We start from the raw sequence: 25,908 nt of genomic DNA, 5'->3' as shown, positions 1-25,908 counted from the left end.
ATGAGTATTACGGACATTATAACAATATTGGTTCTTCTAATCCATGAACATAGAATATCTTTCCTTTTTTTGTATGATTTTTAATTTCTTTCATCAGTGTTTTATACTTTTTGGAGTACAGGTCTTTCACTTCCTTGGTTAAGTTTATTCCTAGGTATTTTATTTATGGTGCAATTGAGCTATACTTCTCAGTTAAAAGATAACCTACCAGGCAAAAAATTTGGATATCTGAAAGGTACAGTCAGTTACTAAAGCTATTTCTCTCACCATAAGGAGTAAAGGAAATTAATACACCACTAACATCAGTCATCAGTTATCATTGTTTATCAAGCCCACTAAACCAGAACTCAAGATGTTGATCACACCACCTACAGAAAAAAAAAATGTTAAGTTTTATATGAAAGGTGTGAGTATCTGATTAGGATAAAAAAAAAATCAGCTCTACAGTATGGAAGGGAATTTTACATGAAATGTGTATACATTTGGTGTTTGACAATCCTAATATATTTGATCTTTCAAATGGCATCATTTCAAAAAGGAAAAAGAAAGATTTGGTTTAGCAGAAAGGCCAAGACTTGGATTGGAGGCTGATATGCATATACTGACATCATGAGAGGTTGGGAAAGATACCGTACTTTTTCTTGGACCTGTTTATGGGCACTGAGAGTAATTTCTTGCTTTAATTTTAAGTGAATTTTATCTGTTACCATATATAGAAAAATAAGAGATGAAAAGCCAAATAATACAGTTGCAATCTAGTACTTTGATTTTTATTCAAATTCTACACATTTAGATAACAAAAAAAAAAACCACTCAAATCAGCAAATTACCTTGAATGTAGTTCTGTGCTGCCATTATTATATTTGCTGCCTCTTTCCCAGACACCAAAGTCAGGTACACGGTAAACTCTTTCTACACAAAATACCAGGTTTTGAATAAAAGATACCTAAAAGAAAAGAAAAGAAACATAAGGTCACATGGAGTAACAGGCTCTTTAGATACTGATAAGAATATTAGATACCATTTGAAATCCAATTAGACACTTGCCTACCAACACTCTTTTAACACGTTCAGGGGAGTTCTGGGAAGATGGTGGTGTAGGAGGACACTGGGCTCATCTCACATAGATTCCACCCACATATGCCTAAATAACCCAGAAAACTGCCAGAAGTCTAGCAGAGCAGACTCTCCGGAGCCAAGCATAGACAAGAGGCCCATGGAAGAGGTTATGTGGACAGAGAGGTGATGCAGACTACAAGGATTGGCAGGAGGGAGCCAGAGCGGGAGAGGGGCAGCCTGCCTAGCAAGGTAGAGCCCCTGAAGTCTGGACTGCAAAAGCTAAGGGGCCAGACTCCATGAGTTCTGACAGCCAGCAGGACTTAATATCTGGAATGTTAAAACGCAACAGCTTTGCTTTCAGAGAGCAGGGAAGGAGAGAGGACACCAGGAGGGAGAGTTGTTGAGCCCTGGAAGGACAGAGCCAGCGGGGGGACAAAGGCACTGGCAAGCACCATTTCTCTCTCCCATCCCCCAGCCAAAATTCCAAAGGGAACCAGTTCCCATCACTGAATTTCCTTGCACCGCACAAATACCCAATGCTTTGCTCCTGTGATTCCATCCCTCCCACGGGTCTGCCTCCCTCCTGGTGCAGCAGGGCCCCTCCCACAGCGGACCAGCGAAGGCAAAGCAAGCTGAGTCTGCCCCTCCTGCCCCTGTGCACCTTGCGGATCCATCCCTGCTGATACGTCCTTGGTCAGATCCCACAGAAGGAGCACCACAAGCCTGGCAGTGTGCAAGCAGACCAGACAGGGGCCACACTAGTCCAAAGTGAGCCATACCCCTGGGAGAGGGGAAGGTAAGGTACACACCAGTCTGACTGTGGCCCAGTGGTGGGCTAGGGGCAGACATCTAGTCTGAGTGTGGCCCTGCCCACCAACACAAGTTTTTCCAGACACCACAAGGGAAGTGCCCTGCAGTTTGGAGCTACCGCAGGGCCTAGTCAAAATAACGAAATGGAAGAATTCTCAAAAGAAACTCCAGAAGTAGCCACAGCTAACAAATTAAACCGATTTAAGCAATATAACGGAAAAAGAATTTAGAATAATAGTCATAAAATTAATCGCTGGTGTTGAAAAAAGCATAGAGGACAGCAGAGAATCTACTGCTACAGAGATCAAGGGACTAAAAAATAGTCACGAGGAATTAAAAAATGCTATAAATGAGGTGCAAAATAAAATGGGGGCAGCCATAGAACAGATTGAAGAGGCACAGGAGAGAATAGGTGAATTACAAGATAAAATTACGGAAAAAGAGGAAGCTGAGAAAAAGAGAAAGCTGAGAAAAAGAGATAAAAAAAAATCCAGAGGTATGAGGGGAGAATTAGAGAACTAAGTGATGCAATCAAAAGGAACAATATCTGCATCATAGGAATTCCACAAGAAGAAGACAGAGAGAAATGGGCTGAAGGTGTACTTGAACAAATCATAGCTGAGACCTTCCCTGATCTGGGGAAGGAAACAGAAATCCAAGAGGTACAGAGAACGCCCTTCGGTGTAACTTGAATCGATCTTCTGCAGGACATATCACAGTGAAACTGACAAAAAAACAAGGATAAAGAGAATTCTGAAAGCAGCTAGGGATAAACAGGCCCTAATATACTAAGGTAGATAAAAAGGGCAGTAACAGACCTATCTACTGAAACTTGGCAGGCCAGAAAGGAATGGCAGGAAAACTTCAATGTGATGAACAGAAAAAAATATGCACCCGAGAATCCTTTATCTAGCAAGTCTGTCATTTAGAATAGAAGGAGAGATAAAGGTCTTCCCAAACAAACAAAAAATGAAGGAATTCATCACCACTAAACCAGCCTTACAAGAGATCCTAAGGGGGATTCTGTGAGTGAAATGTTGCAAGGACCACAAAGGACCAGAGACATCACTAAAAGCATGAAACCTACAGACATCACAGTGACTCTAAACCCATATCTTTCCGTAACACTGAACGTAAATGGACTAAATGCGCCAATGAAAAGACATAGGGTATCAAAATGGATAAAAAAACAAGACCCACCTATTTGCTGTCTACAAGAGACTCCTTTTAGACCTGAGGACACCGTTAGATTGAAAGTGAAGGGATGGAGAACCATCTATCATGCTACTGGAAGTCAAAAGAAAGCTGGAGTAGCCATACTTATATCAGACAAACTAGACTTTACATTAAAAGCTGTAACAAGAGATGAAGAAGGGCATTATAAATAATCACAGGGTCTATCCATCAGGAAGAGCTAACAATTATAAATGTCTATGCGCCGAATACGGGAGCCCCCAAATATATAAAACAATTAATCACAAACATAAGCAACCTTATTGATAAGAATGTGGTAATTGCAGGGGACTTTAACACTCCACTTACAACAATGGATAGACAATCTAGACACAGGATCAATAAAGAAACAAGGGCCCTGAATGATACATTGGATCAGATGGACTTGACAGACATATTTAGAACTCTGTATGCCAAAGCAACAGAATATACTTTCTTCTTGAGTGCACATGGAACATTCTCCAAGATAGATCACATACTTGGTCACAAAACAGCCCTTCATAAGTATACAAGAATTGAGATCCTACCATGCACACTTTCAGACCACAATGCTATGAAGCTTGAAATCAACCACAGGAAAAAGTATGGAAAACCTCCAAAAGCATGGAGGTTAAAGAACACCCTACTAAAGAATGAATGGGTCAACCAGGCAATTAGAAAAGAAATTGAAAAATATATGGAAAGAAATGAAAATGAAAATACAACAGTCCAAAACCTTTGGGATGTAACGAAGGCAGCCCTGAGAGGAAAATACATTGCAGTCCAGGCCTATCTCAAGACAAAGAAAAATCCCAAATACAGAATCTAACAGCACACCTAAAGGAAATAGAAGCAGAACAAGAAAGACACCCCAAACCCAGCAGAAGAAGAGAAATAATAAAGATCAGAGCAGAAATAAACAATATAGAATCTAAAAGAACTGTAGAGCAGATCAATGAAACCAAGAGTTGGCTTTTTGAAAAAATAAACAAAATTGATAAACCTCTAGGCAGGCTTCTCAAAAGGAAAAGGGAGATGACCCAAATTGATAAAATCATGAATGAAAATGGAATTATTACAACCAATCCCTCAGAAATACAAGCAATTATCAGGGAATACTATAAAAAATTATATGCCAATAAACTGGACAACCTGGAAGAAATGGACAAATTCCTAAGCACCCACGCACTTCCTAAACTCAAACAGGAAGAAATAGAAAACTTGAACACACCCATAACCAGCGAAGAAATTAAATCAGTTATCAAAAATCTCCCAACAAATAAGAGTCCAGGACCAGATGGCTTCCCAGGGGAACTCTACCAGACATTTAAAGCAGAGATAATACCTATCCTTCTCAAGCTGTTCCAAAAAATAGGAAGGGAAGGAAAACTTCCAGACTCATTCTATGAATCCAGCATTCCTTTGATTCCCAAACCAGACAGAGACCCAGCAAAAAAAGAGAACTACAGGCCAATGTCCCTGATGAATATAGATGCAAAAATTCTCAATAAAATACTAGCAAATCGAATTCAACAGCATATAAAAAGAATTATTCACCAGGATCAAGTGGGATTCATTCCTGGGCTGCAGGGCTGGTTCAACATTCGCAAATCAATGTGATACATCACATTAATAAAAGAAAAGATAAGAACCATATGACCCTGTCAATCGATGCAGAAAAAGCATTTGACAAAATTCAGCATCCTTTCTTAATAAAAACCCTCAAGAGAGTCGGGATAGAAGGAACATACTTAAACATCATAAAAGCCATTTACAAAAAAGCCCACAGCTAATATCATCCTCAATGGGGAAAAACTGAGAGCTTTTTCCCTGAGATCAGGAACACGATAGGGATATCCACTTTCACCGCTGTGGTTGAACATAGTGTTGGAAGTGCTAGCTAGCATCAGCAGACAACAAAAGGAAATCAAAGGCATCAAAACTGGCAAAGATGAAGTCAAGCTTTCAATTTTTGCAGATGACATGATATTATACATGGAAAACCCGACAGACTCCACCAAAAGTCTACTAGAACTGATACATGAATTCAGCAATGTCGCAGGATACAAAATCAATATAGAGAAATCAATTGCATTCTTATACACTAATAATGAAGCAACAGAAAGACAAATAAAGAAACTGATCCAATTCACAATTGCATCAAGAAGCATAAAATACCTGGGAATAAACCTAACCAAAGATGCATAAGATCTCTATGCTGAAAACTATAGAAAGCTTATGAAGGAAATTGAAGAAGATATAAAGAAATGGAAAAACATTCCGTGCTCACGGATTGGAAGAATAAATACTGTTAAAATGTCAATACTATCCAAAGCAATCTACACATTCAATGCAATCCCAATCAAAATTGCACTAGCATTCTTCTCGAAACTAGAACAAGCAATCCTAAAATCTGTATGGAACCACAAAAGGCCCTGAATAGCCAAAGGAATTTTGAAGAAGAAGACCAAAGCAGGAGGCATCACAATCCCAGACTTTAACCTCTACTACAAAGCTGTCATCATCATGACAGCATGGTATTGGCACAAAAACAGACACATAGACCAATGGAATAGAATACAAATCCCAGAATTGACCCACAAACGTACGGCCAACTAATCTTTGACAAAGCAGGAAAGACTATCCAATGGAAAAAAGACAGTCTCTTTAACAAATGGTGCTGGGAGAACTGGACAGCAACATGCAGAAGGTTGAAACTAGACCACTTTCTCACACCATTCACAAAAATAAACTCAAAATGGATAAAGGACCTGAATGTGAGACAGGAAACCATCGAAACCCTAGAGGAGAAAGCAGGAAAAGACCTCTTTGACCTCAGCCGCAGCAATTTCTTACTTGACACATCCCCAAAGGCAAGGGAATTAAAAGCAAAAATGAACTACTGGGACCTCATGAAGAAGGTCCCCTCATGCAGAAGCTTTTTATCTTCTGCACTCCAAAGGAAACAATCAACAAAACTAAAAGCCAAACAACAGAATGGGAAAAGATATTTACAAATGACATAACAGACAAAGGGCTAGTATCCAAAATCTATAAAGAGCTCACCAAACTCCACACCCAAAAAATAAATAATCCAGTGAAGAAATGGGCAGAAGACATGAATAGACACTTCTCTAAAGAAGTAACCCAGATGGCCAACAAGCACATGAAAAGATGCTCAACGTCGCTCCTCATCAGGGAAATACAAATCAAAACGACACTCAGATAGCACCTCATGCCAGTCAGAACAGCTAAAATGAACAAATCAGGAGACTATAGATGCTGGGGAGGATGTGGAGAAACGGGAAGCCTCTTGCACTGTTGGTGGGAATGAAAACTGGTGCAGCCACTCTGGAAAACAGTGTGGAGGTTCCTCAAAAAATCAAAAATAGACCTACCCTATGACCCAGCAATAGCACTGCTAGGAATTTACCCAAGGGATACAGGAGTGCTGATGCATAGCAGCACTTTCTCTCTCTTTTTTTTTAAATGTTCATTTATTTATTTGTTTTCAATATATGAAGTTTATTGTCAAATTGGTTTCCATAGAACCCCCAGTGCTGATCCCAAAAGGTGCCCTCTTCAATACCCATCACCCACCCACGCCTCCCTCCCACCCCCCATCAACCCTCAGTTTGTTCTCAGTTTTTAAGAGTCTCTTATGCTTTGGTTCTCTTACACTCTAACCTCTTTTTTTTTTTTCCTTCCCCTCCCCCATGGGTTTCTGTTAAGTTTCTCAGGATCCACATAAGAGTGAAACCATATGGTATCTGTCTTTCTCTGTATGGCTTATTTCACTTAGCATCACACTCTCCAGTTCCATCCATGTTGCTACAAAGGGCCATATTTCATTCTTTCTCATTGCCATGTAGTACTCCATTGTGTATATAAACCACAATTTCTTTATCCATTCATCAGTTGATGGACATTTAGGCTCTTTCCATAATTTGGCTATTGTTGAGAGTGCTGCTATAAACATTGGGGTACAAGTGCCCCTATGCATCAGTACTCCTGTATCCCTTGGGTAAATTCCTAGCAGTGCTATTGCTGGGTCATAGGGTAGGTCTATTTTTGATTTTTTGAGGAACCTCCACACTGTTTTCCAGAGTGGCTGCACCAGTTTGCATTCCAAACAGTGCAAGAGGGTTCCTGTTTCTCCACATCCTCTCCAGCATCTATAGTCTCCTGATTTGTTCATTTTGGCCACTCTGACTGGCATGAGGTGATATCTGAGTGTCGTTTTGATTTGTATTTCCCTGATGAGGAGCGACGTTGAGCATCTTTTCATGTGCCTGTTGGCCATCCGGATGTCTTCTTTAGAGAAGTGTCTATTCATGTCTTCTGCCCATTTCTTCACTGGGTTATTTGTTTTTCGGGTGTGGAGTTTGGTGAGCTCTTTATAGATTTTGGATACTAGCCCTTTGTCCGATATGTCATTTGCAAATATCTTTTCCCATTCCGTTGGTTGCCTTTTAGTTTTGTTGGTGGTTTCCTTTGCTGTGCAGAAGCTTTTTATCTTCATGAGGTCCCAGTAGTTCATTTTTGCTTTTAATTCCCTTGCCTTTGGGGATGTGTCAAGTAAGAAATTGCTACAGCTGAGGTCAGAGAGGTCTTTTCCTGCTTTCTCCTCTAGGGTTTCGATGGTTTCCTGTCTCACATTCAGGTCCTTTATCCATTTTGAGTTTATTTTTGTGAATGGTGTGAGAAAGTGGTCTAGTTTCAATCTTCTGCATGTTGCTGTCCAGTTCTCCCAGCACCATTTGTTAAAGAGACTGTCTTTTTTCCCATTAGATATTCTCTCCTGCTTTGTCAAAGATTAGTTGGCCATATGTTTGTGGGTCTAGTTCTGGGGTTTCTATTCTATTCCATTGGTCTATGTGTCTGTTTTTGTGCCAATACCATGCTGTCGTGATGATGACAGCTTTGTAGTAGAGGTTAAAGTCTGGGATTGTGATGCCTCCTGCTTTGGTCTTCTTCTTCAAAATTCCTTTGGCTATTCAGGGCCTTTTGTGGTTCCATACAGATTTTAGGATTGCTTGTTCTAGTTTCGAGAAGAATGCTAGTGCAATTTTGATTGGGATTGCATTGAATGTGTAGATAGCTTTGGGTAGTATTGACATTTTGACAATATTTATTCTTCCAATTCGTGAGCACGGAATGTTTTTCCATTTCTTTATATCTTCTTCAATTTCCTTCATAAGCTTTCTATAGTTTTCAGCATACAGATCTTGTACATCTTTGGTTAGATTTATCCCTAGGTATTTTATGCTTCTTGGTGCAATTGTGAATGGGATCAGTTTCTTTATTTGTCTTTCTGTTGCTTCATTATTAGTGTATAAGAATGCAACTGATTTCTGTACATTGATTTTGTATCCTATAGCAGCACTTTCAACGATAGCCAAATTATGCAAAGAGGCTAAATGTCCATCAACTGATGAATGGATAAAGAAATTGTGGTTTATATACACAATGGAATACTACGTGGCAATGAGAAAGAATGAAATATGGCCTTTTGTAGCAATGTGGATGGAACTGGAAAGTGGTATGCTAAGTTAAATAAGTCATACAGAGAAAGACAGATACCATATGTTTTCACTCTTATGTGGATCCTAAGAAGCTTACCAGAAGACCATGGGGGAGCGGATGGAAAAAGAAAAAAAGTTTAGAGAGGGAGGGAACCAAAATGTAACAGACTCTTAAAAACTGAGAACAAACTGAGGGTTCATGGCGGGTGGGAGGGAGGGAAGGGTGGGTGATGGGTATTGAGGAGGGCACCTGTTGGGATGAGCACTGGGTGTTGTATGGAAACCAATTTGACAATAAATTTCATATTAAAAATTGAAAAAAGAAATTGAATCAATAATAAATGAGTTTATAAGACAGAAAGCATCAGATCTAAACAGTTTATTAGTGAAGTCTATCAAATATTTAAAGAATAAATTATATCAATTCTCCACAATCTCTTTCAGAGGATAGGAACAGAAGGAATACTTCCTACTTCATTATATGAGCAATACCCTAATACCAAAAACAAGACAAATACGTTATTAAAAAACTAAAGGCCAGTATCTCTTATGAAGAGAGTTGCAAAAATCCTCAACAAAATGTTAGCAAATTGATTCCAAGAAATATAAAAATTATTACAGAACACAACCAATTGGGATTTATCTTAGGCATGAAAGCTGGTTCCCTATTAGAAAACCAATTAACATAGACATTACATAAACACTGTAAAAGTGAAAAATCATATGATCATCAGATGCAGAAAAGCATTTGAGAAAATCCAACATCATTCATCATAAAAAATCTCAATAAAATAGGAATAGAGGGGAACTTTCACAGCTTGACAAAGATTGTCTATGAAAAACCTAAAATCATACTTAATGGTGAGAAACTTAATCCTTCTCACTAAAATCAGATGCAAGGCAAATATGTCCCTTCTTACCACTTGTTTCAACATTGTACTTCAAGTCCTTGCTAATGCAATAAGGCAAGAAAAGGAAATAAAAGGTACATGGATTGGGAAAGAAGGCATGTAACTGTTTTTCACCACAGGAGACATAATTGTCTATTTAGAAAAACCAAAGGAATCAACAAAGAAACTGGAACTAATAAGTGAATATAACAAGTTTTAGGATGTAAGTGTAATATACAAAAGTCAATTGCTCTCCTATATACCAACAACAAACAAATAGAATTTGAAATTAAAAACAGCACATCCACAAATGAAATACTTAGGCATACAGCTAACAAAATTTATACCAAGATTTATATGAAGAAAACTAAAAACTGATGAATGAAATCAAAGATGACTAAATAAAGAGAGATGTTCCATGTTGGGTCAGGAAGACTCAATATTGTGAAGATATCACTTCTTCCTAAATCTATAAACTCTATAAATCCCAATCCCAATACCAGCAAGTTATTTTATGGACATCAACAGATTCTTAAGTTTTATAATGAAGCAAAAGGCCCAAATGGCCAACTCTATGTTGAAAAACAACAAAATTGGAGAACTCATACTACCCAACTTCAAAAGCTATGGTAAAAAAAAATCTGTATAAAGCTGTGGTGGTCAAGATTGTGTGGTATAGGCAAAAGAATAAACAAATAAATCAATAAAACAAAATAGATATCCCCAAAACAGACCCCCATAAATACAGTCAATTGATCTGTAAGAGAGGAACAAAGGCAACATAATGGAACAAAGAGAGGCTCTTCAAATAATGGTGCGGGAATAAGTAGACATCCACAAGCAAACAAACAAAAAATAATCTAGAGCTAGACCTTACACCCTTTAAAAAAATTAACTTAAAAATGGATTATAAATCTAAATATAAAAGCTAAACCACAAAATTCCTAGAAAACAACATGGGAGAAAGTCTAGATGACCCTAGGTATAGTGCTGCCTTTTTATTTTTTATTTTTAATGTTTATTTATTTTGAGAGAGAGAGACAACAGGGGAGAAGCAGAGAGAGGGAGACAGAGGATCCCAAGCAGGCTCCACATTGTCAGCGTGGAGCCTGATGCAGGGCTCGAATTCATGAACAGTGAGATCATGATCTGAGTGGAAACCGAGTCGGTCGCTTAACTGACTGAGCTACTCAGGCACCCCACTGACGCCTTTTTAGATACAACACCAAAGAAATCATTCATGAAATAAATAATTGATAATCTGGACTTGAATACAATTTACAACTTCTGCTCTGTTAAAGACACTACCAAGAGAATGAGAACACAAGCCACAGATTGGGAGAAAATATTTGCAAAAGACACATCTGATAGAGCACTGCTAATCCGAATTGTATAAAGAACACTTAAAACTCAATAATAAGAAAACAACCAATCCAGGGGCGCCTGGGTGACTCAGTCAGTTGAGGGTCCCACTCTTGATTTTGGCTCAGGTATTGATCCCAGGATCATGGGACTGAGCCCTGCATTGGGCTCTGAATGGATTGTGGGGTCTACTTAAGATTCTCATTCTCTCTCCCCCTCTGCCCCTTGGCCACTCTCTCTCTCTCTCTCTCTCTCTCTCCCTCTCTCCTAAATTAAAGTTAATTAATAAAAAAAAATAGAATTAAAAAAATAAAAACCAATTCAATTTTTTAAATGGACCAAAACCTTAACAAACATTGTATGTTTACAATGCATGCTTACAATTCTGTAATTTTGGGGATTCTAGCCCAGAATACTTATAACCCATACCTTCCTTTCTATGTCCAAATACAAATATTTCCATTTGGATTTCCCATTAAACACTATGTTCCACAGTTTGTAAGCCCTTCTCAATTGTTTTTCTCTATGACACAACTGATTTTTCTTACTCTTGGTCTAGAAACATATTTTTGCTACTGTGGCTTCTTAATCACCCATATCATTCTGACACCAAGTCCTGATATTTTTCACATCAGTTCTTTGGTCATGAAGATTTTGTGAATCTTGTGAATCTTGTGAATCATGTCTGACATTCAAACCTTTCTTAATCTTCCCACCCTATCCTCATGTGCCTCTGTATATATACTCTACTGTTTGACAGGAACATTAGATTCCAGTTGAGCTTGGTTTTGCTCATTTCCAAGTGAAACAGTTTTCTATGAATCTTTCTTCAGTCCCATTTCAAACCTTTCCTCCCTGGTGAAGCCTTTGACTTCTTTCTCTTAAATCAAATTGCATTTAGAGTCAAGACCAGAGTTATTAATTTTCCTTTGTTTTATGTGATCTTCCCCCAACCTCTACTTACTATCCAGGTCTACCACCCTTTATTTGCAATACAAAAATCCCACAAACTCTGAAACCAGTTGTTTTTGTTTAACTCATTTGTCAAAATTCAGAAATGATATGAGGTTATCTGCCTTATTCATCCCACTTTATGTGAATATGTGTATGTCTTATGCAAAAATATTAATGTGCTGATGATGAGATTTTGCCCTAAACTGTGCTGGGGCCATTACATAAATAAGGTATCTTTTTTTTTTTTAAGTTTTCATTTAAATTCCAGTTAATATAAAATGTAGTATTAGTTTCAGGTGTACAATATAGTGATTCAACACCTCCATACAACACTCATTGCTCATCACAACAAATGCCCTCCTTAATCTCCATCACCTATTTAACCCATCCCCCTATGCACCTCCCCTCTGGTAACCATCAGTTTGTTCTCTATAATTAAGACTCAGAAAAAGACATATGCCATATATTTTTATTCATTTGTGGAATTTAAGAAACAAATGAGCAAAGGGAAAAATACACAGAGAGAGGCAAATCAAGATTAAGGTACCTGATTTAAACAGTATTTCTTTTTTTAAAACCCAAATTAGGATATCTAAAACATATTTGGTCCCAAATGTTTCTTCATATAAGGAATTAAGGACCTGTATAACTTTTTTTTTAATGTTTATTTATTTTTGAGAGAGACAGACAGAATGTGAGTGGGGGGCAGAGAGAGAGGGAGACACGGAATCCGAAGCAGTCTCCAGGCTCCAAGTGGTCAGCACAAAGCATGACCCGGGGCTCAAACTCATAAACCGTGAGATCATGACCTGAGCCGAAGTCAGAAGGTCAACCGACTGAGCCACCCAGGCGCCCCGAACCTGTATAACTTCTTTAAACTCAGAAACTGAGAACCAACTGAAGGTTGATTGGCGGTGGGAGATGGGTACTGAGGAGGGCACCGTTTGGGATGAGCACTGGGTGTTGTATGCAAACCAATTTGACAATAAATTTCATATTTAAACAAACAAACAAACTCAGAAACACACGTATGTTGTCTTCCACACAAAATGCTGTGGTTTCATAAGAAGGACTGGGCATTTGGAGGGATTGCTAGGATATGAAAATCAAGATCATAACCATTTATAAGGTCAGGGTATTTTGTGTACAAACTTCAATTCTGAACCCAGTTTATGTACCCAATGTTGTTAGCCCTTTGCTTCATCTTCATACCAATTTCTAGTTTGTGTTGCCTTACTTTGAAGATGTATCTTTGAAAGCCACTTTTGGAAAAAAGACTATAGAGAAAGATTTCTAATCTGAAAGAGCTGTAACAGTCATAATCAAATGTTTCCAGTGGCTTTTTCTGGATATGTTTAGCTTACCTATAAATAACTCAAATATCAGATATCATTTCAAAACAGTTAAATGTCAATGAAATGATCACAATTTTGGAGATGGTGAATTGGTATAACACTGTGCTTAAAAACAAAATCTTAATGGACTTAATAAAATTAAGGTATGTGTAATAAAAAAACAATGACAATTAGAGATTAAGAAGGCCTCACATTTAATAAGCAAATACAATTTTAATTAGTTTACCATAAATTCCAAAGGCAAAGAACAATTTAACTCTCTATGTCTATATATTATCAAACATAATATATATATATGTGCATATAAATATATAAACATTTATAAGAGGATAATTTGTGAATAAAAAAGTTAAGACACTATGGAGAAATCAGATAAGGAGGACTAATATTGCAAATAACTTAATTAAAAATCCTTAAAAATGAGGCTTTTGACAAATATTCACTAAAATAAAACAATTCAGATCATATGCCAAATGTAAGTTTAAATGATTTATTATACATGCTAAGTTAGCAATAATGAGTACTATGAAACTGATTTCTATTTACTGTTCCTTTCCTACTAGAAATATGTTAGAAGCCCCCTTTCCATAGTTTCAAAAAGATATTTATTTGTAAATTAAGTTTGCCTAAATACAAGTGCATATTGAAAGGGTTTTTCCATCCTGTATCTTGTAGTCATCTAAAGGTTTAAGGCTTTCATGATTTTACATACTCTTTGGAATGATTGAGCCCCTACCTTCAGGCAGTGGTTGCTAGGGAAGAAAAATGATATAGGTAGCCTTAATTTATTTCACATATACCATCCTTGAAACCCAAGGTAAAGTGGTTTTAGTTGTGGCACAATACCTACCTACCAAAGCATATGCTACCAAAGTGCCTGCACAGCAACCTCCTCAGCAATTGGTGTGTGAAAGTGAGTTCCACCTGGTTTTCTTTTTCCTCTTATGGTACTTTCAAAGCAAAAGCCTCCATTCTCACTTTGCCCTGTTTTCTCTTCCCATTTTTTCTAATACTTAATTCTTTCTGTTGCTAAGTATCCTCAACAAAAATGATTCACAGTTCATGTAAATAGAACTCAATATTCTCACAGCAGGGGGACAAAAGGTTTTGAGACTAAATTCAAGTGTATTAGAATTTTCCATTAGAGTAACTTTCTACTAGGTAGGAGAAGCTTGAAAACTGAAGTCGATTTTCTTTTTTCAAGAGACTCCTAAATATGTTAATATACAAATAACACTGTTTTCTTTAATTTGCCTAGGCTCTACATACTGTGTGCAAACTTAACCAAAAAGTTAAGGTTCAGAAGATGAAAAAAATTTTACTTTAGGGCATAGATTGTTCTATTCAAATTCTCATTTCTCAAAACGTTCACTCTTTAAAGTACTGCATAGGGATAGTTTACCTATCAGAAATGTCTTGATCTTCCAAAGAACTCAGTTAAAGGACTATATTTTTTAAGTTACACAACATTACACACATGCATAAAAAGCACAAAAAATAAATGACAGACACCCATGGAATCATTAACTAAATTTAACAAATGTTAACATGCTGCCTTCTCCGCTTTAGATCTTACTTTTAAGCACATGAAACAGAAACAGTTGAAGCTCTTATTCTATAGCCAAGTCCCTCCCACTTCTCCCAGAAGTAACTAGTAACCTGAAATTGGTGTAAATAATTCTTCATAATGTTTTCAAGCTTTTATCACATACATATGAAGAACAGTTGTTTTTACATCTTGAAATTTTGTATAAATGGCATCACGTTATATATATGTATCCTTTTACAGCTTGACTTTTTTTTTAACTAACATTATTTTTTAAATTCATCCATGTTGATATATGTGAATCTAATTGGTTTTAACACCTATATAATATTCCAATCATTTGACAATGCCACAATTCACTCATTTGTCTGCCTAAATATGGATATTTAGGTTAACAAATTTTTAAATTTTGGACTAATTTTAGACTTACACAGAAGTTAAAAAGAGTTCAGTTTCCATATATCCCTCATCTAGCTTTCTCTAATGTTAACATATTATCTGTGATTAAATGATCAGAATCAAGAAATTAACATTAGTACAATACTATTAACTAAAGAATGTATTAGAATTTCATCTGTTTTTACTCATGTCATTCTGTTCCAGTATCCTAACCAGCATACTTCCTTGTTATATTTAGTTTGTAATTAGGGGAGTCTTAGTTTATTTTACCCTCACTCCTGGTTTTTTATGACCTTGACAGTTTTAAAGAATATTAACCAGTTATTTTATCACAATTTTAGTTTACCTAGTATTTTCTTAAAACTGGACTGAGGTTATGTACATTTGGCAACAGGTTATGCATTTTTGGCAAAAATGTGATAGAAATAATGTTGTGACTTTCTTAGTTCATCATAGCAGGGGGATGGTGACAATGTCTTCTTACAGGTGGTGATAACCCTGGTCACTTAGTTATAGTGGTTCCTACTGGGGTTCTCCTGTATAATGTTACTATCTTTCCCTCTGTAGTTAATAAATATATTAAGGGGAATGCTTTAAGACTATATAGATTGTTTCTCTTCATGTTTTCACCCGATAATTTTAGCATTTATCAGTAAATCTTCCATATAATAATTATTACTGTAGCTCTTGCCTAAAGGTGATTTTATATTTCCCTGTTCACTTTTATTTATTATTTAGAATTCTACTGTAATAAATGTTTTATGTAACATTATTGCAATGAACATCTTAGTATGCTTCTAGGAAAGAGTTTCCTAACCATTGTGACAACATAGAAATGTTATTTGTACAACACACTGAAGTAACTGGACAAGACTCTTGACAGCCAGAAGTTACTATCCTGGGAGGTGACACAAAGAGCTTTAGGATGAAGGATTCAGTTCTTTAGCCTATCTTAACCAGTTTGTGGTATCCTAGTAGGAAAGTTCTGACCTAAGGTACATATCTGAAAGTTGAATCGCTGAAAGTTGAAGTGCTAAGTGCACTTTCAACTTTACTAGATGTTGTCAAAATGCCCTCCATAGTTTAAAAAAACCTATGACCAGGGCACCAGGGTGGTTCATTGGTTAAGCATCCAGCTCTTGACTCTGGTTCAGGTAATGATCTCACGGTTCGGGGGTTCAAGCCCAGCACTGGGGTCTCCATTGGCAGTACAGGGCCTGCTTGGGATTCTCTCTCTGCCCCTCCCCCACTCACATGCTCTGTCTCCCTCTCTCAAAATAAATAAACTTAATAAACACATAAATAATACCCCTTAAAAAGGGGAGAGAGGTGCCTGGGTGGCTCAGTTGGTTAAACATCTGACTGCAGCTCAGGTCATGATCTCATGGCTTGTGAGTTTGAGACCCCATCAGGCTTTGTGCTGACAGCTCACAGCCTGGAGCCTGCTTAGGATTCTGTCTCCCTATCTTTCTGCCGCTCCCCTGCTTGCACTGTCTCTTGCTCTCTCTTTCTCTCTCTCAAAAAAAAAAAAAAAAAAAAAAATTAAAAAATTTAAGAACAGGGGCGCCTGGGTGGCTCAGTCCGTTAAGCGTCCGACTTTGGCTCAGGTCATGATCTCACGGTCTGGGAGTTCGAGCCCCGCGCCGGGCTCTGTGCTGACCGCTCAGAGCCTGGAGCCTGTTTCAGATTCTGTGTCTCCCTCTCTCTCTGCCCCTCCCCTGTTCATGCTCTGTCTCTCTCTGTCTCAAAAATAAATAAACGTTAAACAAATTTTTTTTTTTTTAAATTTAAGAACAAAACAAACAAAAAAACTTGTGACCAAGTTCTGACCAATAAGATTAAGCTAAAGTCACTGGGTCAGGTGTCTAGATACTTTTTTTAAAGCCCATTCTTCTTTCCCAATTCTTATCTACTAGTGTATACATGATACCTGGAAGAATAGCACCTTTTGTACAATTATTTGGATAAATGTCCAAATGCTAAAGATGGCAGAATAGGAGAAAAAGTAGGTCTATATCCTTATTGACATTGATCAGCTACTGTTAAAGCCCAGGACTTCCAACCTCCAAAACTGTTGGTTGGTGCATGAAATAAAATTTGTACCTGTTGAAACCATCTTTGTTGGGTTTTCTATTACTTATTGCCAAGTGTAACTTAAATTATACATTATCCATGACTCATTTCACATTCTCATTTCTCCACCTTTCCTCTTTCTCCTCTCTCCCCCCGACAGCTGGAGTTGGTTTGCAACTTAGAATCTTAAAACTTCCCTGCCCACTCAATCAAAAGTAGTATATTTGTCATTCTTTATCAGATCATGCCATTTGAATTTGCTACATTGAATCTTATCTTTTATCTATTTTAGTAAGCTTTTGCCAACTTTCCCATCTAAAATTCAATTTCTGCAAGGCAGGGACCTTGTCTATCTTCATCGTTCTGTATCCCTACTGTCTAAAACAGTAATTTCTACATGATAGCAACTCAATCAATTTGTTGAATGGTTAAATGACCTAAAAACATTTTTTTAATGGGAAAAAAAGTAAGATTGGCCTAGAATTTTATTTTCCTCTGTCAAATTTTATAAAATTATACCAACTTCATGCATTCCTCAGAGGGTGAAAACTGGTTCTCAGAAGCAAAAAAATCTTAGGTATTACAATAGGGTGTGGCCATGGAATGCTCAACTCTACCTTGACAGAACTCATTCCCTAATTTTTACATTAGAGAAAACTTAGTTTTTCCCCCTCTTGAGGGCAATAACAACAAAAAGGTTAAGAAACACCATAAAAGGTCTATTCTATTTTTCCCTTTCTTAAGTTAGTTTTAGTAACTGTATTAGTTTTCTAGGGCTTCGACAGCAACATGTCAGAGACTGGCAGGCTTAAACAATTTAGTTTCTCATAGTTATGGAGGCCATAAACCAAGAGCAGGTTATCAGCTGGTTTGGATTCTTCTAAGGCCTCTCTCCTTGACTTATAGGTGGGCCACCCTCTTGCTGCTTTGTCTCACATGGTTGTCCCTCTGATCACACATGTCCCTGTGTACGGTGTCTCTTTGTATGTTCAAATTTCCTCTTTTTTTTTTTTTAATTTTTTTTAACGTTTATTCATTTTTGTGAGACAGAGAGAGACAGAGCATGAGCGGGGAAGGGGCAGAGAGATGGAGACACAGAATCCGAAGCAGGTTCCAGGCTCTGAGCTGTCAGCACAAAGCCCGACACAGGGCTTGAACTCACGAACTGCGAAATCATGATCTGAGCAGAAGTTGGACGCTCAACAGACTGAGCCACCTAGGTGCCCCTCCAATTTCCTCTTCTTATAAAGACACCAGTCAGATTGTATTAGGGCTCATTCTGTGGGCCAGATTTAAACTTTCTTCTTTTGAGGCCTTATCTCCAAATACATCTGCAACAATCCTATTTCCATATAAGACCACATTTTGAGATACTGGGGGTTAGGGTTTTAACATATGAATTTGGGGAGGGGTCGCAAATCAGCTTATAAAAGTAACCTATGGTTTTCCTAGAACACGTTCCATTTGGGATAATTTGGGTATTTATTGGCAAATAATTTCTTATGGTATATTCTCTCTCTTTAAATGTCTACTTACTTGTTGGGGCACCTGGGTGGCTCAGTTGGTTAAGTGTCTGACTCTTGCTTTTGGCTCAAGTCATAATCTCACCATCCTGGGATCAAGCCCCATTACTGGTTCTGCACTGAGTATGGAGCCAGCTTGGGATTCTGTCTCTTCCCCTCTCTCTTCCCCTCACCCCCCCATTGCATGCATTACTGTCTTTCTCTCAAACATTTAAAAAAAAATTCTACTTATTTGTAGTTATACTCTCCTTTTCATTCCTAATATTACTCATCTGCTTGAGTATTCCTTTTCTGCTTGGCAAATTTTTAAGAGATTGGTTTAAGTTATTAACCTTAAAAAAATACAGGTTGTGGTTTTGCTGAAAATCTCTATTCCAACTTCATATTTTATACCATTATTTCTATCTTTCTCACTTGCTTCCTTCTACTTTGTTTACTACAGTATTCTTTTTCTGAATTTAAAAGCAGGATACTTAACTTGCTAGCTTTTCATCATAACTCTTTATTAATATGTGTGTTCAAAGCTAAAAATTGCTTTGAATATTTAGTGGGCATCTTTACCTATTGACTTCTAAATGTAATGTGGTCAGAGAATATATCTACTTATTCTTTGGTATTCATTTGGTCTTTGTAGAGTTTTGTTGAGAATAACTGTGCTATTCAAATAATCTATATCATAACTTTTATTTTTTATCTCCTTTATCACTTTCTAAGTAAATGTGTTAAAAATCTCCTTCCTACCTGTTCTCTTAAATTTTTGCTTTATATATTTTGAGGATATACTATTAGGTTTGTACAGTACTATTGTATCCTTTAATCATTAAGTAATGCCAATCTTTATACCTTTACCTTAGATACACAGGGTAAAATAGACTGCTGTAAAAAGAAAACCCCCAAATACAATGGCATTTTAAGATATAATTGATTTCTTGTACAATATTGTATGTCCATGTGTGATATAGTTTTGGTTACTTCTTTGTTTTAATGTTGTCTTATCTCAATTTTGACGTGCTGGTTGGAGACTGGTCACTTCCAGTTCCTGTATAAGATAGAGGATTAAGTACTGATTAATAAGTTCATATCCTAACCACTTCTCTTATTGGGTTCTTACACTTTGTGCATTATACACCCACCGTAATTACATCAGGACTAGATACCATAAAAGTAGAGACAGACCCTACAGCTCCAGAAGTATTCAAATTAGCCAGTACACAGAAAGACTACAAAACCTACTAAATTCCACCCTGCTTGCTATACATATGCTGTCCCCAATAGCTGCAGCTTGTTACCCTGTCCTCAGCCATAACCCCCAGTGTGGCACTACATAGGGGCTTTCTCTCATTTAGAGCTGTAAACAAGAGTTGTGCCTTTCATCTGAGCATCACTATGTTGTTTCCAGCCATCAAAAACATTTTTTCCCCATTAAAAAAAACCTTTAAATTTTATAAAACACAGGTTAATGGGGCAGCTTAGTTCCACAATGTCATTTAGAGATCCAGATTTCCTCTATCATTTGTTTTATAATTCCCTAGGAGTTTTCTGGGTGGGGGAAGAGGGGAGGCAGGAGGGGAGAATTTATTTTTATCTACTTTGTGCAAGACAAAGTTTTGCACATGTTTTCCTCAATTTACATGATCAGTCGCCACTTCTTCAAATAATGCCTTTCCCCAATTCTCTCCACTCTTTATTCTTATGAAGCATAATTTGGACATTCTCATTCAATCCTCAATTACTCTTAAACCTTCTTTCATATTTTCTATCTTTTCACTTCTCTGTTCTCCCAGTACATATCTTCTAGTTCATAGATTCTATTTTTAGCAATGTCTAATCTACTCTTTAACATGTCCACTAACCTTTTAGTTATTCATAATTTTTATTTCTAATAATCACTTTTGGTTCTTTTTCATACACTATTTTAGACTCTTTATTTTGTCTCTAGAATATTAATATTTAACAATTTAAATATTTTTATTTTAGAGTTTCTTTCAAATATTTCTATTATCTAAAATTCATAGAGTGCAAGCTCTCCTATTTGCTGTACCTGGTTGTTTTGAATCATTTCTTCATGTAATTTGTAATCATTTGTAATTATTATTTGTATTATTTAACTCATTTCAGTGGATATGTACCTAAAAAGCAATTTTATCTTGTTTCAGACCCCATATCAGCACATGGCACAATCTACAGTCCTAGACAACAGTACCTTCCTATTCTCTGGGCCAGTGAGCAGAGGTTTTTTTGTTCTCCTTCCAGAGAAGACAGTTCTTTTCATGCATAGAATTCATATGTGACATCTCATCTTGAATTCGCCCAAGCCAGCATCTCTTGTTCCAGTGTAACTTTTTAAAAACTCAAGCCCCGGGCCCATAGGATCTATAATACAGTGGGAAGCCTGGGTGGCTCAGTCAGTTAAGGGTCCAGCTCTTGATTTCAGTTCAGGTCGTGATCTCATGATTTGTGAGCTTGAGCCCTGTGTCAGGCTCTGCAATGACAGCATGGAGCCTGCTTGGGGTTTCTGTCTCCCTCTCTCTCTGTCCCTTCCTTGTGTGCACATGTACTTTTTTTCTCTCTCTCAATATAAATAAACATTTAAAAAAAATCTATGTACAATGATCACAAAAATGGACTCAATCCTCCACCCTTCTTATCTAGACCCTTTGAAATATGATCTTATAGTTCCTTCCAATAAGAGGTCAGACACATGATTTACTTTGCCACCAGAATGTGGCAGAAGTGAGGGTGTACCAATTCTGAGCCTAGGTCAAGAAGCCTAACATGCATCTACTCTTTCAGATCTCTTACTTTGCCTTGAGAATAATCCTAACTCCTTTCTGGGGGATGAAAGACCATGTGGAGCACAGATCGCTTACATCAGTCAATGCCATCTTAAATCAGCTATCTACTTGTCAACTAGCCACAACCTACATGAGTGAGCTCAGCCAAGACCAGCTGAGCCTGGTCACAACCAGCAGAATTGGCCAGCCAGTTGTGGGAAAAAGTTGTAGATAAGACACTAAATTTGGGAGTGCTTTGTTAAGAAATTATAATAGTTAAGTGACACAATATATCTGAATCTATTAGGTTTCTGAGCTTACCCCTATCATCAGATCAAATGCTAATTTACTAATTTTGCCTGCATTTCTGGCATCTAGGGATTTTCTTTATTTCATTTGTGCTTGGTTACTTAGTTTTTGAAAATACATTTTGTTATAGTTTATCTAATCATATGTATTTTTGGAGTGAGAGAGGCTAAAAAATCAGCTTAGTCACTTGTATTGTGACATTTACAGAAACATGACCAAATATCTCTTCTGATAGGTACCCTATCTTTCTGGTTGCCCCCAGAATTTACAAGTGAAACTTCTAGTTTTTCCTAGAGTAATCTATGTTCTTTCCCAAGTTTGGTGATTTCTAAATATTATTGCCTCTCCCTACTATATTCTTATTCCACTGTTTCACCCACCTATAATTCCTACACTGCCTTCAGATATCAACCTGGATGAGAAACTTCCTAGAAGAGAAAAACCTCCCTGATTTCCCAAGGTTGGATGAGCTGTGTATCTTAGTCACCATTTTATCCCAATACCTACCACAGGTAATACATGAAAGGTCCACAAGAAATATTTGTTGAAAAAAATTGGCATATATTTAACATATCTATAAACACCAACAGAAAAGCCAATTACCTTTTCAATGCTTTGGCATTACTGAAGAAAAAGCCCTCCTTACCCTTAAACAGTGATCATTTGTGTGCATAAACATCAGGAATATTAAAATTAATAAATTAGTCTTTTCTCAACTGAAATGCACCCTTCTTTCTTCCCAAAATATTAAAATAATTTGTCTTTGATGAGGACTTAATCCTCTGTTATGCTGTTATAGTTGACAAGTGCAGGTGCATTCAACTGTACAGAACTTTCATCCAGGAATTTCAGAAAACAAAATTTTTGTCATCCTAACAAAAATTCTACTGGAAAGAAATCAGAACCCTTTTCCAGATTCAGGATACAGTACCCAAATAATATACCATTAAATACCAAATAATATAACTTGATCTAAAATTCCCATAAAAGGCCTTTACAAATTTTTAAGTGAGCCAAATAGAATTTTGAAATAGTAAAAAGAAAAATACTAAAGTCTCAAGATTTCCCAGTAAGGCATCCCAGGACATTAAATAACAATAAAGTAATTTCAGAACTGAAAGACAATACCCTCAAAGAGTATAATTCACAAATCAAGCATTTACATCCTAACTTTAGCACCTCATCTTATTATCAGCACTTCATTACCATAGTAGTTGAGAACATGCAACTAATAGTAAGGAAATCAAAATACACTGATGCTGCAAAGAAATGGCTAAGAAACAATTAAAAAGAGGTAAGTCATTGAAAAGGTTTTTTTGTCACACTATAGGTTACTAAGGACTCTTTTCTTTTAATTCTTAATAAAAAATATAGGAAGAATATATATCCTAAATGCTGCTTAATTACGTGGAAAGAGAATGGTTCAAAATTTCAATAACTTGCCTTCCTCTTACAGTAATTTGGAATAATTCTGAAAATTCAATTTTATGCTATGATTCAAGAATGATTATTCAGAATTTGCTTTGTAGCTCACCATGATATATTTTAGTTTGGCCAATGCAAGTGAATTCTAGTTCACAAGAAGTCATTTTATTGTACAAATAGAAATAATTGTCACAAATGATATTTTCCCAGGAAACAAGAAATTCCTTATATCTGAATCTAAAGTAAACATCATACCACATAACAGATTAAAAACTTTTAGACAAGTAATTCAGCCATTCACTAAACTATCAGCGTTTCCTGATGAAAGAGAAGACTCTGACTATATGTGTATTTAACTTGTCTATAATGGTAAAGGTTACAACTCTTTACTTATTAAGTGTAAACATATTTGAAAAAATGATTATGAACAATTACTAATACTATATTTTTTTCCTATAACATGTCATATATAAAGTAAATCCATATTAACCAATGACCATTTTATATGGTTAATTTGTATAAATTTCTGCAATGAGAGAAGTGGCTATTCCATCTTACTATGTCTCATGAAATTACCAATACTTTTTCATCTATTTGTTTTATTTCAGTAATAACATTTGGGAATACATCTTTTGGCAACACTATTCTTTAATTAAGAAATCTATACCAACATACTGTAGTCCTAATTTTTTTAAGTTCCCCAAATTATAACATTATCTTGAAATGAGAAGCTATTGTAATAACAATTAAAAATCCATTTTAATCCTATTGAACATTGTTTAAATTTCCCCATCTCTCTTATCTCCTACGAACAGTACACACACACTGAAATAAAATTCAATTTCTAAATTTCAAAGCATGTATAGGAAACTAGGAACAAATTTTTATGTTTGGGAAATATTTTTATTTGGCTAACAAAAACAGAATATAATTGTTATTTTTAAATATTTGGAGACTGGATTGGGAAAGAGCTCAAGAGATCAGCTACACCAACCATATCTTTTTAGGTGTGTCCACGTCTAGCATCTATTCTACATAATTTAAAATGATGTAAGCACTACAAGGTGCTATTTTTCTAACAGTAACAAACCTGAATCCTCGCCCATGTCTGATAATTCCTTAGATTAGAGCACTCCAACCTAGATGTAATATTGTAAAAAATATCTGTACTATGGATGATGACAATTTGTGTTTAATTCTTTCTATAATACGTCATAACCAAAATATCATAACACTATAATACAGTCTGAATTATGTGTACAAGTATCACCACAAGAAAAGGACAAATTTCCATTTGAGATATGAGAAAGGTTTCAGGAATGTGAACATTTCAAGAGACAGAATATGGGGCTGGAAGGCCATGGGGACACAGAATGGTAGCAATGGTTAGACAATGAATCTGATGACTGGAATAGTGCTCTAAAGAACAAACTTTTTGTAACAAGTTAACATTTTATCTATTAAAAAACAGGTTAAGATTATATCCATATATAGTGGGATGTACAGTTGGCTTATGAGACACTAAATCTTTTATGAGTCACTACCAGAACAATTTAAAAAATGAGGTAGAATAACCTTTCTTTCATCAAGAAAAGCTGGGTTTTGGAGTAGAGGACAGGGGATGGGAAAATATCTCAAGGAAAATAATTTTCTGATTCTTGTACAAAATCATTTTATTACATTACAAAAATTCAATATACTTTAAACAAGCAAAGATAGGAAACAACCATGTGCAGTAACTAGGGTAGCCATTAGCCACATGTGTCTACTTGCCAGGTAGTTAGTCTAAAGTAAAATGAACTTTCAGTGTAAAATATGTACCACTTTTAAAGACTTAACAAAAATTTAAGAATAGCTCCTTAATAATTGTTTATATTTATTACACGTTGAAATAAAGATATTTAAGTATATTGCATTAAGTAAAATACATTATAAAAACTAATTTTGTCTGCTGTTTTTAACGTAGCTACTGGAAATTTGAAATTACACACACAAGTGACTCACATTATAGTTCTATTAAACAGACCAACTGTAGAGGCTGGAAAACAAACAAACAAATATAATTTCCCAGCCTGCCTCCTTAGCTAGAAGTAGCCTTATATAAGGCATAAGCAGGAGTGTGCTAGAGATTTTTGGGAAAGCCTTTGAGGTTTCTGATACAAAAGGCTATTTCAGATGAAAAATACCTAACATACCACTTCTATCAACCTTCTCCCTTCTTTTTTGTCATGATGCCAGTAATTATAGTAGCCATTCTGAGATAATAAAGAGAAACTAACAGACCAAGCAGCTAACTATCTCCAGGCATCATATTATACAAGAAAAACTAAGCACCTTTTCATTTAAGCCACCGTAGTAAATTCCCAAAAGATACAGGATGAATTAGTCTAACATTTCATGTTGAGCTATAATTTTAGAAAGGCCAAAATGAAAGATAAATTTCAATTATTCATAAGATAAACTTTATTAAGTATGACAACCCTAAATTTATTCAATAACAGCCACATACCCAGCAAACATTACAAAAGAATTTCTACATAATTACTTGAGAGTTCCATTTTAGTTTTCTAAAAATTCAAAGATACTAGTTTGGGCAGAAGTAAAAATTGACTGCCTAATAATGAAATCAGTGAAGTGATAAAAAAATCTCAAGGTAATAGTTAAATTTTAACAACTCCTCAAATATACTGCA

The 25,908-nt window shown here is 36.3% G+C and overlaps 1 protein-coding gene across 7 annotated transcripts in view; it reads right to left on the bottom strand.

Annotated features, from left to right (window-relative positions):
• The window catches only part of PHKB (phosphorylase kinase regulatory subunit beta), a 259,181-nt gene that overhangs the window by 140,171 nt on the left and 93,102 nt on the right, over positions 1–25,908 (bottom strand). For all 7 annotated transcript variants that reach the window (XM_042920513.1, XM_042920506.1, XM_042920510.1 and 4 more), the window contains one exon: positions 831–946. In XM_042920513.1, coding sequence (XP_042776447.1) covers positions 831–946 — 116 coding nt within the window. The remainder of the gene's footprint in view (positions 1–830; positions 947–25,908) is intronic.

This window comes from Panthera leo, chromosome E2, assembly GCF_018350215.1.
Source record: "Panthera leo isolate Ple1 chromosome E2, P.leo_Ple1_pat1.1, whole genome shotgun sequence".
Taxonomy (NCBI): domain Eukaryota; kingdom Metazoa; phylum Chordata; class Mammalia; order Carnivora; family Felidae; genus Panthera; species Panthera leo.
This window is presented reverse-complemented; position numbering and strand designations above follow the sequence as displayed.